Source organism: Pelodiscus sinensis, chromosome Z (genome assembly GCF_052426305.1).
Source record: "Pelodiscus sinensis isolate ZL-2025 chromosome Z, ASM5242630v1, whole genome shotgun sequence".
Taxonomy (NCBI): Eukaryota; Metazoa; Chordata; order Testudines; family Trionychidae; genus Pelodiscus; species Pelodiscus sinensis.
In genome coordinates, this window is record NC_143085.1 from 9,293,247 (window position 1) to 9,310,000 (window position 16,754).

At 46.5% G+C, this 16,754-nt stretch overlaps 1 protein-coding gene across 6 annotated transcripts in view; it reads right to left on the bottom strand.

The window, feature by feature from the left end:
• Nucleotides 1–1,787: 1,787 nt before the first annotated feature.
• The window catches only part of RNFT2 (ring finger protein, transmembrane 2), a 47,873-nt gene continuing 32,906 nt past the window's right edge, over nucleotides 1,788–16,754 (bottom strand). For 5 of the 6 annotated variants that reach the window (XM_075898177.2, XM_006128314.4, XM_089775286.1 and 2 more), the window contains 3 exons: nucleotides 9,384–9,449; nucleotides 8,326–8,427; nucleotides 1,788–4,501 (listed from right to left, as the gene is read on the bottom strand). In XM_075898177.2, the coding sequence (XP_075754292.1) occupies nucleotides 4,367–4,501; nucleotides 8,326–8,427; nucleotides 9,384–9,449 (303 nt within the window). In that variant the 3' untranslated portion in view covers nucleotides 1,788–4,366. The remainder of the gene's footprint in view (nucleotides 4,502–8,325; nucleotides 8,428–9,383; nucleotides 9,450–16,754) is intronic. The other variant, XM_089775287.1, reaches the window with a different exon arrangement.

Genomic DNA, 16,754 nt, shown 5'->3' on the forward strand with positions numbered 1-16,754 from the left:
GAAATTTGCCCATAATTTCCAAGAGCGAATTACATTTCAGAATTTTCTAGTCTGCTGCCCTATGCACTCTAACAACAGATCAAAAAAATGAAATGTATCAAATACAGTATATTCATTTTACATTACTGGGTATGTGAAGGACCCTGTAGAGTAACTGTGCAAGTTTCCTCCCACACCAAACCGAAGGCAAGACATGTGCTTACTGGCTCTTGTGTATAGCTAGATATGGCTTCTTTTCCTCTTTTGTAAAAGGAATTTCATATGCTGGAGACTCTTTGTACATATTTGTAATGACTTTATTAAAAAAAATCAATTGTTCACTGGGAAAAAAGGTCTTTTTATTTCCTTTCAAAAATAGAGATAACTGTCTCTGAGTTCTTTTCCCAACTATGCTCCTACTCCCACTGAAATTGATGGAAGTTTTAGAACTGACTTCCAACAGAGCAGGAGCCAGCCCTGTGTTACCTTCTGAAAGGTTAAAATACCACTTCTAGGAAAATGACTTTTCTGCCCCATGGACTTCACCAAAATTAACATAAAAAGGAGTGGCTCAAAGAACAGCTGATTTGTTTGGTGGCTTATGTGTGAAATGAGTTGGCCTCTGTTTTTCAAGTGTAACCAGTATCCACAGTATAAAAGCACCACTATATTGGGTTCTAAACAATCGTAAGAGGGAGAATGAGCTAGTCTCTCACGCTAGATGTGGCCCTTCCACATCAGGGCTGAGGTTCATTGGCAGGAATCAGCATGAAGAAAGTTATGTTGCTGCTGAATGTGCAGTACCTGTTCTTGCAGCAAAATGGAGGCCTTCAGTCTCCATGAGTGTCAAACCAACTCCTTCATGTGTTTCCAGAACTGAGAGACATTGGGAGCCTACAACGACTTGCTCACTCAGAGCTTCCTGATTACACATGTGGTCTAACACACTGAAGCTGGACATAGGAGAACCATGCACATGTATCTGAATCCAGATCGATAGCAGAGAGGGAAAATAAGCTTCAGACTGTGGTGACACAAAAACAGAAAAATTAGCTCATCTCTCACAACAAATTAAGAATGTGGTGGCAGGTGTTCAATTCTACAGAAAGCTTCAACTTAGAGATTTTCCCCACTGAGTAGCAGTATCAAGCCCAGCATTAAGTTTTTCTGGAGTGTTTTGGCAGAAGTGGAGAGTTTTAATTCTACAGGTTGAACCTCTGTGGTCTGGGACTCTCTAGTCTGGCAGCTTCCATGGTCTGGCAGGGCCATGGATGTCATTGCACTATAGAACCCCCATGGCAGATGTTGCCAGTGGCTCGCAGTGGAACTGACTGGCAGGGCCAGCAGGGTGGCAGAGCCCATAGGATATCACAGCCTGTAGCTGGTGGGGGGGGGGGAGGGCGGAGCTCATGGGGCCACCGACAGGACTGCTGGGGCCATGGGAGCACATGGGGCAACAGAACCCTGGCACCTGGGCTGCAGCAGCTCGCAGGGCTGTGAGGCTGGGGGAAGAGCCCAGGTGGCTAGAGAGAAGAACCCTGCCTTCCCAAATCTCCCCTGATCCTGCAAATTCCCCTGTCCTGTACCAGTCAGGTCCCGAGGGTGCTGGAGCAGGGAGGTTCAACCTGTAGCAATTTACTATTAAGATACCAATTCTTTTTCTCATGTTCCACCCAGAAGATAATAGTGGGATGGTGAGAGGGGGGCGAAAAAAAAAAGATCAACATCAACAGGGAAATCTTGCATCTATTGATGGCAGGGGGAGGAGACACTAGATAAACAAACAGAGCTTATTTACATTCAGAATGTCAAATACCATCAGTAGTTTTAATCTTTCTCCTACTATCACTCTGATGCACTTCACCATCATTCCCCACAACACTGATTTTTGCAATATCAATGAAAGGCAGGCAAAGAAAGAGCCACTCCTAACTAGAACTAAGTTTTCAGAGCAGCCATGAGACTCTAGGAAGCAAAAACTATACATTAACCTATTCCTTTCACTTAGTGGTATTACACACAGTGGTATTACACACAGAATTCAAGATGAACCCCTCCATACTACATGCACCTCTGCTTTCTTGTCAGCTGTTTGCCTTTCCATCCAGATAAAAGTTCACCCAAGCTATGATACACATACCAAAAATTGGATGACAATAGGAAATCTCTCCTATTTCTAACAGAATCTAAGGCTCTTCCTTTGGAAGCAAGTAGAGGATTGACTGGCTTAGTTCATGCCTTTCTACAGCAGCTTATAGCAAAGGCACCTCACCTCATTTTGTTGGGCTCCTCTCCCTTCATCCCATCTCTCTCAATTCAAGATTGATTCATATGCTGCCTCCATCATTTCTTCCCTGCTTAGCTATTTTCTTTTTCAAAGAAAAGTTGAGGCAAAACTCAATTGCCATTAGCTCTTCTTTGCTTTAATTTTTCCCCCAAGGAGGCTCTACGGTAGGAGGGGAGGAAAGTAACCAATACCTACATGCAGCCCTATTTCCCAGAGGTATAGTTCTTCCTGCTTGATTATCCAGTCAAGGGGGATTGTAACCTTACAGCCATTTCCATAGTAATGAGCATGGAAGATGTCATGATTGCTTTAATGAAGCAGTTTCCCCTGGTGTTCAGCAAAAAGTAAACTGTCTAGTGAAAGAGAAATCTCCAGCTCAAGATACAGTGAACAAACATCAAATCCATTTGCATCCTTGTGTGCCAGTGTAAGATGCTCTACAAACACCCTGATAGTAAAATACAGACTTGTGCTACTCCAGCATACAGGATGTTTCTGTGCCTATTAAAGGTACACGCTGCTGTTCTGGAAAAGCTTTGTCTGAAGTGAGCCATTTGCTTGTTTTGGTGAGATGGGGTTTTATCAATAGAGAATGTTTGTTCCAGAATACCCTCGAAGTTGGAACCTGACTGCAGGGTCTTCATAACAAACAGCCCTTCAAGTTTGTTTCACACAGCTCTCATAAAAGGAGGGGACCTCCAATTGCTTCCATTAAAGGAGTTGTCACCATGATAGGAGATCTAGAAATATTGCCTCTTTGCAGCAAGGCTGGCCAGATCCAGGTACATACCCTAGATCTAGGAGAAATCTTAACATGAGCTAATGGATCATCTTTGGACATCTCAAAAGAATCCAAATTCCTTACATCTGTACCAGGCTGGGAGCATTTGCATGGAAAGCTGAACCCTGTTAGCAGGCATCAAACCTGCTGGGGGGGAGGGGGGGAGTAGGGGGAAAAGGTGGACTCTGCTGATTCACTGAGACAAGTGGGAACAGCTCTCTACAGAGGAAGGATCTAAGGTGTGGACTGAGCAACCCTAAGGAAGGAATCCTAGGAACACCCACGCCTACGAAGAAAGTTTTGAGTAAAACCATAGGTTATCTGACTGCTGATTTGCTTTTTAATAAAACCAACCCCCAGGAAACAGCACGAGGTGCCTTTTTAAAAAGTTACCTCTGTACTGTTTGAGGGCTGTGCTTGAGAAAGCCATCTCCTTACATGGTCTTCTGTTAGCCCTTGAACTAAAATTCAGACCTGGCTTTAATTTCTCCCCTGACTCTCACACTCTCCCGTCTGCAGAGGAAGCAGATAATCTGACCACAAACACCAAAGAGGAAACATTTCAAAACTGAGGAAATGCCACCTGCTTTGGTTTCTTTAGTGTGACCCTGTCCTCATTTGCTTGTGATTTCATAAAGATCAAGACGGCAACCCATGTGTTTTATGGTATCAATGACAACAACAGGGATATGGGCTACTAACCTCTCCCCAAACCCTATGAATGTCTGAACCAGTGGCACTGAAGTAGTGACTTTGAAGCATTTCCCCAGGTGATATAATAGCGGCAGTGTAACTATATGGCGACAGATTTAGGGAAGTCAGGAGGTGGGTTTTAATGACACAGACCCAATCTGCTGACTTCTCATAAGTCAGCTGAGGAAGGCTTTCCTCCAATATTGTGGACTGTGCACATACAATGGGAAATTTTCTTAACGCATTCTCTACAAACACAACATTTATTTACACAGAGAGAATATACAAAGAGGAACTAGCCTGGGGTAATCTGTGCAGTAGACAGCAAATTCACACAAGGATTACAGCTCTATGTTAGCAAAGAAGAGTGGCAGGAATGGGATCTGATGGGGAAGAGTTGAAAACCCTCTCCCTGTCCCCCTCCTTAGCAGATTTTTTTATGCTAACAGACTCTGATGCCTGCTACAGATGTCACAACATGCTAATTTGCTTCCCCAGTTGCATGGCGGGAGAGAGCTGGGTGAAAGACGAAGACAACAACCCACTCAGTTCTCGGAAGCAAGGCGTTTCCCAGCTTTTTCCTTCTGTTTGCTAACGTCATCTTGACACTGGTACGTGCATTGGGGTTAATAAACCTGGAAATGAGCTGAGGTGGTGCCGTCTTTCCAGCAGCGCAGAGTCTCCACTGCGATGGAGCGACACAAAGGGCAGGTCTTCTCCCTGTCAAACCACAGGCAGAGGCACTCCTCACAAAACACATGCTGTGGAGAAAAAGGGGAGGCTGTCAGGCTGAGCAGGGGATGAGAAGGGGGAACTGCCCTGTCGCCCAGGGCATGCGTGGAACACAGAAGCTTTTGTACAGGAAGCAATATAAGTTTGAAAGGAGAGGACTGTCACATAAAAGTCATATGGGGGTCCTGCAGCTTAACAGGCCTGGGATGGAAGTTTCCATCCCTGTTGTCCCCAGCTTAGCATGGCCTGGGACCCTGCAAGCCCAAACAGCAGCTGAGCTTTATCATCTTTTAGCCATGTCTTGAGCTGGGAAACTACTAAGCAATCAACAAGTTTGGCCTTGGTCTCAGCTCATAAGAGTGATAAGAATGGCATTGAGCCAGATACATGCACACCCGGTAAACAGCTGTTGTATAACTAGTGTAGGGAGTCCCATGCTCATTGAGTCTCACCAGGGACCTAGATCTTGAAGGGTGCCCTGGATCCCCCTAGCTGGACCCATATCCGCTGTGGCGGGGTGCGGGGTGACCAGAATGGAACTTCCTGCAGATTGAAGGGGCGTAAGCATTTCTAAGTGCCTATTACTCTTTTATGCATTTCTCTGCTTATACTTATTGGTGTATTACTTTGCAGTAGTTGTGTAACCATCTGGCAGATTAAGCCTGTAACAGCAGTGACATAGTGAAATTAATAAAAGCAACTATCCCTAATCAACTCTATCTTGAAGTGAATCCACAACTCTGTTGGGCCCTGGCCCTGTGAATTGATAGGGACAACCTGTAGGATCTAGCTCATCCATCAGCATGAAAAATAAAAGCTAAATATGAGCATACTGGCCCTGCACAGGCAATAACGGAGTCAGCAGCATGCCTTAATGAAACACACATGTACAAAACACAGCTCTTGTAAGTGTGGGGTTTGTTTGAAGACATAACAGCAGGTTTCTGTGCTCTGCACTAGGTATCTGTTCTCTTCAATGTGCAGGCCAGGCTCTCAAAAACTGAGGGGTAAATCTATGCAGTATTTTGGAACCAGTGGCCGCAAGTCTGTCAGCCAGAGCCCAGGCACTGATGCTGTGGAGGGAGGTTGGCTTCAGAGTCTGAGCTGCAGCTTCAAAGCACTGTCTACAGAGCTACTTCTAGCCCAAGTCTGTCGACTCTCTGTGTGGACCAGCACGAGAGCAGGATGAGAGAAGGAAGGTATTCACTGACAGTAGAGGAATGGAGACTCTTGGGTATCTTGGCTATATTCTAGGCCAGAGGCAAGCAAAATATGGGCCATTGGCCAAATCTGGCCTCCCAAGCTGCCAGATCCAGCCCACAGGAGCTTCGACCAGGTCAAACCAGCATGCTACTCAGAGCAACTCTCACACACTTCTCCCACCTCAAGCACAATCTACAGCTCTCATTGGCCAGTTTCTGGCCCATAGGAGCCACCTGTTTGCAGGACAGGCAGTGCACGAAGTACCCCTCCTCCTCCAGGCTTGCAGCATTCACAGCTGCACGTGGCTCCCGTAACTAGCGTAGGGGCATGGAAGGCAGGGAGCCATGGCTGAGGAACCAGCTAGGCTGCTGGCCAGGTGCTGCCCAGGTTAGTGTCTTTCAGCCAGAGCCTGACCCCAACCCTGTGCCCCATTCTTGCAACCCTACCTCCTCCCAGAATCTGCACCCCAATCCCCTGCACCCCTTCTTCAGATCAGAATCCTTTTCAGCACCCATACTCTTTTCCAGACCCTGCACACCAGTCTGCACCCTACTCTCCTGCCCAGGTTCACAACTCCGCCCTCACCCAAATTCCTTCCCGGAGCACCCCTCCCCTCCCCTCCCCACACCTCAGTCCCTTATCCCAAGCTTTCTCCTGCACTCAATCTCCACCATAAATCCTGTATCCACTTCATAAATGTCATGGAAGAGTTCAGCTCTTGACCAATTACCAAATTCTTGGAGTGCCCCCATCCTTATTCTAAGCACTGAAGGGGAGTATGTGCCAATGGTCACAAATCCTTCTGCTTGTCTCCCCCCTGCAAACTTGACCTGTTCTGCTCCCTTTTTCACAGCCTGTCCTCATCTCAGTCCTCTCACCCAAGACCTACTCTAGTCAACTGGTCAGACTCCATCTCCACTTCACAGGCGTCTCTTCCTAGTCCCAAGCTTCTTGTCCAGCAAGTCCTAGTCCCCCCTCCCCCTCCTCCAGGACTCTCCATCTTAGTCTCTCCTCTCCTGCTCCCAGTGTCTTTTGCCAGCCAGCCCTAGTTCCCTTACCTGACCCACCCAATCTGCCTCACCCCCCATTCTTCATCCCCACTATTCCAGTCCAGTCTCCTGCCCTGGCAATTCCATCTCTGTCCACTTCTCCTGGTGCCTGTTTCTCTCTTCCTCCAATCTCCCCCCCCCCAAGCTTTCAATCCAAATTTTCTCCCTCTGCCCTCTTTCCTAAATCCCCATTTCCAGCTTTTGTCCCATCTGCATTTGAATCATGTGGCATCTTCCTCCATCTTGCCTGGGTGCCACCAGGGATTTCACTGTGAGCACAGGGGAGACAGATTCCCTGTTCTCATTTTTGGTATCTATCCCCACCCCAGAAGCAGCCATTACAGGGGAAGTCTGGTTTTGTCTACGTAGCCTTAGGCTGGATGCCACACATTCACTTGCACTGTGAGGATGGCATATGCGCAGTCTGGATGGCACTACATGCTGTGATAGATTTGAGCATGCTCCAGATCTGAAGTCTGTAGCTCCAAAGCGAGGGGATATGACAGTTTTAAAATGCTTTAGTTTTTCAAAAGAAAGGTCTCCAGTACTTTTAAGAACTTTGTTTTACAATGTATTCTTTCAAGCCTCATTCCCTAAAATAGCTGAATTGCTTCAGCTGAAATTTTACAGAAAATAATCATCAAAAGGGAAACTTCAGGCATGGAAAATTTGAACTCAAGTTTGACAAAAAATGATAAGCAACAGAAAACAGGATCTTATAAAGGAAAGTGTTAAGCAAGCATAATAGGCAGTGCTACCAGCCTCACATATATGAATGAAATGTGTGGAATGTTGTAAAGGGTTTATCAGCATCAGATCTATATTGGCAAGATTTTGTGCAAAAGCAGATGCATTGTGCAAAATCTTACCACCTGTCTACACTGGCCACAAGTATTTGCACAAGAACACTGATGTTGTAATGTACAAAATCAGTGGTCCTTGCGCAAATACTCTGACGCTCCCATTCAGGGATAAGCCCTCTTGCACAAGTATTCTTGTGCAAGAGGCCAGTGTAGACAGGCAACGTTAATTTCTTGCGCAAGAAAGCCCAATGGCTAAAATGGCCATCAGAGCTTTCTTGCGCAAGAGAGCATCTTCACTAGCACGGATGCTTTTGTGCAAAAGCACATCTCTTACGCAAAGGCACATGCCAGTGTAGACGCTCTCTTGCGCAAGAAAGCTCTGATGGTGCAAATACTTTAACGCAAAAATTCTTCCGTTAAAAGTATTTGTGCAATATCATGCCAGTGTAGACGTAGCCCAGGTGTATTATTCACAGAGTGCTGTTATTAATTTTTGCTTAATACACAATGTCAGTGCTTAGCAAATATGAAGTAAAAACTCCTCTGCACTGGCAGGGGGAAGGACTGGATGATAGAATAAGTATTTTCCACCATTATCTATAGGATTCCACCCCCCGGAATAATGTAGTAATGTGACTCATATGGCTGAGCTGTACCCAATTATTAAGTATTGTTGGGGACTTTGGTGACTTAGGCAGATGTCCACTGGGCGTGAGACAGAGACCTATAAAATAGAGCTTGGAAGTCACTACACTGAGTTTGATGGCAGCACTCATTTGGCAAGCCTGGTATTCTCACCTGGCACAAAAGGATCAAAGGTTCCCTGAACTCCACTTGGCAAATAGCACAGATATCTCCAGCCTCACTGCACTGCTGGCTGGTTGCACGAACTCCATAAGTCTGTTAGGGAGAGGGAAGAAGAAAAGCCTTTCTTTGCAAAAGGGTTTACATTAAGGACGTTAAAAGCCAGTTAATTGGATAGTCGAGTAACCTCATGAATTTTTATCAGTCGACTATTCTATAATCCCTAAGGGCAGGGCCGGCAGCCGCTGTATCAGAGGCAGCAGCGCAGGGTGCCAGGTGGGAGCTGGTCCACAAGGGAAGCCAGTTTAAAAACCAGCTGCCTGTTGCCCACTGCTGCTGCCTCTGATAAAGCAGCAGCAGCATGTGGCAGCAGCAGCCACTGACTATGGGATGGGGGTCTGAGTTCCTGGACCTAGGGCAAGCCGGAATTGAGCCGAACTGCCTTCTCCTAATACACTTTAAATGCAGAGCTGCAGCAGGGGGCAGGTTCTGGACCTGGCATGAGCCAGAACTGAGTGGGGCTGCTGACCAGCCTGCTAAAAAATTTACTGGCACGTGTGGGGGGAGGTAAATGTGTGTAGTCTACAGCATTAACCGATAATCAGTTAATCCGTTACAGCTTATCAGTTAATCGGTTACTACACTATCACATCCCTAGTTTAAATTATCTGGTTTGCTCTCATGCTTGGACACAAATGCTTCCTCTCATGTCCAGCTTTACTTCACCGAATAGAGCTCACTGGAAACTAACCCAAACCCAAAGTTATGCCATACACGTCAATCTGTCTGCAGAAAAGGGATGCAGCATCTCACAATAAACTAGCCATGCCAGGATCCATTAACATTGCTGGGGAAGGGCAGAAGTCAGGAATTGCTTCCCCATTCAAAAGGATGGGAACTAGTTACAGCTACTTATCATAGACCTGGAGTGGTGGGTGACATTTTTCAAAAGTACCATAAATCTAGCATCCTGAGCAATTTTTTACTGAACCTTTTTTTTTTTTTACTGAACCGTTCCTGAATCAAGCCAGCCACACACACTGACAACTTACCTGAGGGGTGCAGAGGACTTTCAATGCCTTCCGGACACTCCCCACCCGGCCACAGATGTCAAAAGACTGCAATGGAAACACTGAACATTAGACACTGCTTACAGGGTGATGACAGACATAGAGTCCTATAACTTGGCAAACTTCTCGGGAGAGATGATATCCAAAGAGATATTCATAGGATAGGAGCAAGTCTGGGAAGCAGTCATGCACATGAATCTTTGGGGTGACCAGGAGCAGAGAAACAGACATGTGTTTATACAGTCGGTCCCTGACTTACAAACGTGTTATGAACCAAACACTTGGTCGTAATTCGAAGTGTTCGTAAGTCAGACCCCATTCATTTACATGCAACCGCGCTGTTCATAAGCGCGAATCACGTTCATAACTTGGAGATCACCTTTACGACTGCTTAATGGGAGGTTTGGTCATAAGTACGAACGGTCGTAAATCGACCGTGCATAACTTGGGGACCGGCTGTATTGCAATGTGGCAAATAAGAACAGCCATACTGGTTCAGACCAAAGGTCCATCTAGCCCAATATCCTGCCTTCTGAGATTGGCTCATGCTAACTACCCCAGAGGGAATGAACTGAATAGGCAGTCACCAAGTGATTCCCGCTCCGCCATCCATTCCCAGCTTCTGGCAAACAGAGGCTAGAGACATCATCCCGGCCTATCCCGGCTAAGAGCCACTGATGGGCTTATCTTCCATGAATTTATCTAGGTCAGTGTTTCTCAAACTGGAGTCCTAAGGCAGGCTTCCTTATCCTGGTTCTGCACAGCTGCTGGAAGCGGCCACCAGATCCCTGCAACTACTAGGCACATGGGCAGCCAGGGAGGCTCTGCATGCTGTCGTCCCCCCCCCCCCCCAGAGCTGACTCTGTAGCTCCCATAGTCAGGACCTGTAATCAATGGGAGCTGCAGGGGCTGCACCAGTGGGCTCAAGGGCAGTGCACACAGCCTTGTGTGCATTGCGGGGCCACTTCTGGGAGCTGCAGTCAGCACTGCCAACACTTTGAACCCCCTCTTTACCCCAACCCCTATGTTCCAGCCCAGTCTTCTCCTGCACCCAAACTCCCTCCTCGAGCAGGCATCCTCTGTCCTTCTCATACACCAGCCCTCAGCCACAACCCTCCAGAGCCTGCACCCCTAGCTGGTGCCCTCACCATGTGGCCTGTTCTAAGACTGCATATGAATGCTGGGTTACCACCTTAAGGGTTTACAGGCTTTGTCCCAGGATCAGGTCCAGTATTCAATTATTTTATGGTTGGGAACCCTGATGTGCACCGTTGCAACACTCACACGATAGGAACTCTTGTATATATTTACAAATGTAGTTTATTAATACAATTAGCACAGTCCAATTTCGTAGGATGGATAGGGAATGTACAGTCATATTTCCCTACCATATACTCACACTATTTCTCCTAGAGAACAACCTGAGGTGTTAGCCATCATCTTACTCGTTACCTTTGCCTTCCCCATCATCACCAGGGGCCATCATTCTCGCTCCTTCCATGGACTACATCTCCTCCTCCTCCCACCCCCAGGTTGGGACACTACTTTTATCATATGTTATGCTGACATTGCTATATTGGATGCATATTCTGTAGGGGATGTTTTCTTTTCTTCTTATTTGTATTTCCTTATCTTACAAATCTCTTTTTCCAAGAGATTAATTTATTACTGATCTCAACTTATTATCCTATGTATCAGTTCGTTACCATCAACCTTTTGTGGTCGTTTGTCACATTTATTATTTCTGTCCTACTTGGTTATTAGGTCTGGTCTCAACTAGTTATTTTGGGTTTTTCCAAGTAACGATATGCCTGATAAGTTTGAGGGTATTCTTGGAAGTGCCTATACCATGGAAAGTCCCTTGATCTTACTGCCATCTAGATGAACAGTCCCGAGAACACATGAGCTAACTGTGCAATATGGGTGAAAGATCCCAGGCACAAATACTAACTTTGCCTTAGCTCAACATACAAGACATGGTCTTTAATCCCAACCCCCTCTTCCAGCCTGGTGAATGTGAAAGTAAGGGAGGGTGAGCAAGTCTGGAACAAGCAGGGGGCAGGGGCAGAGAATCAGTGAAGGAGCAGGGAAGGTCCCATAAACTTTTAATCAAAATGTGGACCCTCCAGTTGCTAAAGTTTGAGAACTGCTGATCTAGTTCTTTTAACCCTCCTATAGTCTTGGTCTTCACAACACCACTGAGAAGACTATAACTTTAAGCAGGGCACACATGTTAGAAGAAAGGGGGACAAAACAGTCCCTCACGGTCTGATCTCTGATATGCCTGCTAGTGGAATAGTCCATTCATTTCTGGATGTTTCATTATCAGCTGGAAGGAGTTCAGAGAAGAGCAACCAAAAGCAGTGTAGGCTGATTTCTGAAATACATACAGACTGGCTAAGTGGTGACAATGGGTGAGTCAGTGTGTGTGGTGGGGGGCACAACTCAGTAACTGTCTACAAATATATCAAGAAGGATAAATACCCAGGAGCCAGAAAAGTTATTTAGCATAACACAGCAGTGAGGAGAGAGCTAAAAGTCTAATGGAATATCAGAGATAGATTTCAGAGAGTTTAATTTATCAGCTGGTGGGATGGTGTCCCAAGACAAACAGAGAAAGCCATACTGCAAATGAGACTAAACAAGATGTGAGAAAAGGCCCCACAGGGAATAGTTCTGCATTAGCAAGGAGTGGGGTTGCATGGCGTTAACAGGACTTTTCCATCTCTAACTTGCTTAGATATGGAGTGAGTGGGAGGGCCAGGGGAAGATCTAACATGAAGAACGGTATTAGACTTACAGGAGATGCACACACATCAGAAAAATAGGATGTTTTTTTGGGGGGAGGAGTGGGGGGTCTTTTGGTCAGTGTGATTTAGTGGTGTCTCTGCAGAGAATGCCAGTGAGATCACTGTGCAATAGATGTGGAATCAAATGGAGGCAGCAGTAATGCTTCCAGTCAGCAGATAAAAGGGCTCCCAGGGTCCTTCCAGTAATGTTTCCAATCAGCTCCTCGGGTTTGAGGCTGTGGACTGTTACGGATTTTTAAACATTACTGATCCCTTGGTAGGCAACAGCTCTCTCACAACCCCACTCTCTCTCTCAGGCTTATTTATGTCTCTGCTGGAGCCCCAGAGTCTCTTCCAGTATCCTCCCAGCTACATTTATTTCTCTTGCTACCCACCGAAATCTAAATTGCAGACACCATCTATCTGGCCCAAGAATGGTTTCACTTCTGTTCACAACTAGCCAATGCTGCTCCTTACTGAGCTGGAAGGGTACAACACTATGTACATTCAGTCTAAACTGATTCAAGGAGAGAGACTGGGATGGGATTCAGATCCAGGTCCCTAACCTGGCAATAAAAATCCATTCCTTCCAGTGAGCCAGCCTTTCCATTCTGTTTTCCTACCCCTGCCCTCTCCTCTCCTCAGAAAGCTAGCAGCTCTCTGGGAAGGACTCGTCTCTCTGGCCGGGCATTGAGACATGGTGCACGCACACATATTAACAAAATACCAAAATCAGAGCCCTGTGTTTACAAATCAGTCAGGTATCTGTACTGAGATGACCACTGCCAGCTGTCACACACCACCTCACTCTAACGTGGACCTGCAGGGCCTACCCTTCATGTCCTGGAGAGGCATTTCAGTTCAAGCAAAGCCCTGGAATCCTGCCAAGAGCACAGAAGAGCTGAGCACCAAATAGGCTTTTGTGGTTTTTCCAGTGTGGTTTGTGGCTTTGCTAATGTGGGCTCCTAGGGGTATATTTTCAGAGCGTCGGGCATGGAATTAGACTTGCAACTTCTGTGACTGTAAATGGGATCCAAGCACCTAATATTTCATGCACTGCACTGGAAATGAATAACAGCTTATTCCCTCTCTCAACCCACACCCTATCCTCTCACACAGTATCCCCAGGAAAAAGGAGAGTTGAGCTCCCCAGCCTGATCGCCCCAGCACTCCAAACCCTGGATATGGCCATGGATACAAAAAGCATCATGATCCGCAGCACATTCCTGGACTTTCAGCCACTGGGCTGTACTATCTTCCCACTTAAACTGGTTTAACTCTACGGACTTCAATGGAGTTATCCCGATTTACTTAGGTGCAGAATGAGAGGAGAATCAGGCCATGTTTTGCCCAAATTTTTGGCTTTTCCCAACATGAGGCTGTAGATGAGAGGCCTTCATTGCAAGCAGACTTTTAGGTTTAAAACAGATCTTTTCTGGTTAATAGTAGCAGATATTTGCTTAAAGCAGGAGAGCCTGGTCTAAAGAGATTACAAGATAAATAGATGAGCCAGTTCCCTCTCATTCCTGACCTCTGCTGTTGGTTATCAGCCATGCCTTGGCAGCATCATGAGTGGGACGGTGCAGAACTGGCAGTTAGAACTATGCAAGCTAAGAATTCCTAAAAGATGTCAAAGAAGGGCAGCATAAGCGGTGGCGAAGCAAGGTGCTGATCTGTTACAAAGACGCTCTTCTGAAGTAACGGCATTGAAGTCCCTCCTCATACCACGTTCGTCCTTGTAGATCAGCAGGGTCTGTGGCTAAAGAAGAAGGGGAAGAAACTTGTCTGCTAATAGCATATGCAGAGAGACTTCAACAGAAAGGCACTCTGCAGCCCTACTCCTGTGCCACAGTGAAGGGCCGTAGATCACTTTGATTCTCCTTTGATACCGCAGCTGCGAAATCATAAAAAAGGAGAACTTCTCAGAACAATCGACAGCTTCATCAACTCGGATTGCCATCCCGCTACCTCAGAAGTCAGCCCCTCATCCTGTGGAGAAATGACAACCTACGCCATAGAGAAAAACGGCCTGAACCCGGGATGCTCTCTCTACAGGAGCCATGTTTGGAGCCCAAGACTGGAAACATCCCTTCCCTTTCACAAGGGGATTTACACAAGAGACACTCAAAGCATTTCAAGAAATCAGAGTCACGACATAGGACTCAGAACTGTGCCCCTCATAGTGCAGGAAACGCAGATAGGATCATTTAGGTCCCCTCTTGGAGGCTACGGTCAACGCCCTTCCACACCAAACCATGAAACCGTTTAATGCTCAAAAGCACAACTGACAGCACAGACAGGTACTGCGGTCCAGTGAATAAGCATTACTCTAGGATGCTACTGTTCTGCCCACTGTCCTGTTGCGACCATGGGGAAATCACGTCCCCTTTCTGCCTCAGTTTCTCTTCCCACCATTTGTCTGGTCTATTTATTTTGTGATCTCTTTAGACCAGGGACTGTCCCTCACTAACGTTTGTGCAATACCAAGCATAAATGGAGTCCTCTAGTCGAGCGGTTCTCCAACTTTTTGGGCTCCGGAGCCCTTTACATGAGTAAAAATTTATGCGGCGCCCCAACAGTCCACTGATTGTACGTGTTGTACCTATCGAAGTTTCCAGCTTGTCAACCTCGCGGAGCCCCTGGAGATGTCTCACAGAGCCCTGGGGCTCCGCAGAGCAGAGTTTGAGAAACACTGCTCTAGGCAATACAAATATATTGTAAGCAGCAGCTGTCTCCGGACTTTATAGACATAGGTCAAATCTAGCTGAGCCACTTCAGTTACCAACTTCAGTTAAATTAGTACAACTCCCTTGTGTGGACAGACTGATTCTGGTTTAACAGCATTAACCCACCTTAGCCCTCTCATGCATTCCACCTCCCACCCAGATCCCTCCCCCCATCCTCAGCCTGCTCCTATGCCCAACCTCCAACCCAGACCTCCTCCCCCAGCCTGCTCCTGCACCCTACCTCCCGGCCAAAGCTGGCACCTTCTGCCTGCTCCTGCACCCATTTTATCATGGGTGGTAAGTTGGTGATCCCTGGAAAGGACTGTGTTAAGCAGGATGGGCCATGGGCCAAAAAATTTGAGAACCACTAGACTCAGCATTCAGCCTGCCTTTCTTAAACAAACCAATGGAAAGCATGCCAAAACCAGTCTTCATTTATCTCTTTCGACTGCTAGGCTCCTGGATCCCCATCAGCCAGGTATCAGGCCCGAACACTGACTAGAAATTGCATTACTCATTTTGTCCATATGGGGATAAGGGGAGGAGAGATTTATGGTCCTATCACTAGACCCTTCTTCTGCAGTCACAGCTGTTGATAACACTATAAAAGGTAGACTTGTAGGACTGGAAGGAACCTTGTGAGGTTATCTAGCTCAGTCCCCTGAACTCATGGCAGGTGTGAACATTAGATATCTTTATCCTGCCTTGCAGGACGAACAGAGATCAATGAGAAACTGGGCTGATGGCAGTCTTTCCACTGGGGCTGTATTCTGAGAGAACGGTGATGGGTAATTTCTCCTTGTGCTACCATGCATCTGATCCACAATGTTTCTCAAGGTCCTAGACTGTCTCCCATCCTCTTCTATTGTTTATATGAAACCATGGGGAGAAAGGATGGCACACTGGAGACTCAAAATTGTCAACAATATGCAGGCAATCCCATGTCTACATCTCACTCCCCACCACTGACCAACTATCTCAGTACTTGGCCAATACCAGGAAGTAGAGTAAAACTCTCTCTGAACACTGAGTCTGCCATTAACTGCCAGTTCAGTTCCTAGCCTGGCAATTCTCCTGGACTCATCACAGCTTCTACATATTCTGAGAGCTATAGCTGCTCGAACCAGCTTTTTCCATCTGAAATTGCCTAGGGGCTGTCTCTCAAGGACCTGAGAGAAGCAATCCATGCCTTTGGGATTTCCAGGGCTGGCTATCCCAACTCATTGTACTTGGGAATACGCACACTGACCTTACAAAACTCCAGCTTGCCCAGAATGGAACAATCTGATCCATTTGTAATACCAGCCACTAACGACACGAGCCACTCGAATCGCTACTCTGGCTCCCCAGGCAGAACTGGTGAACTTCACAATCTCAGTCCTCATCTTGAAGTTTCATCCATAGCGACAGATCAAACTAACCAAGAGCAGGAGCTCCCTTAGCGGTTACGTTCCATAGGAACAATAAAATAGTCCAATTTCCAAAAGCGGGGCACAATGCTTGGTTGGCAACCCACTCACTGCAATGGTGAGAATCACATTACAGACCTCACATCCTTCAGAAGTAACTGCAAAACTCACTTCTTTCCCCCCTCATCTTGCCTCTAGTGAAAAGGAAAGAGAAAGGCTATGTCTAGACTCCACTGTTAAGTCGGAAAAAGATACGCAGATGGCGTACCTTTTTCCAATCTACTTTTTTCTAAAATTAGTCTTCTGACAAAGCAATGCAGTCTAGACCTATTCAAAGAGGAGAAACTCTTACACACACAGAAACCTCCTGCAGAAGAAGGCAAAATCTAGTCCATTTGCTGCCCATTTAGGTTGAGGATCAAGGTTTAT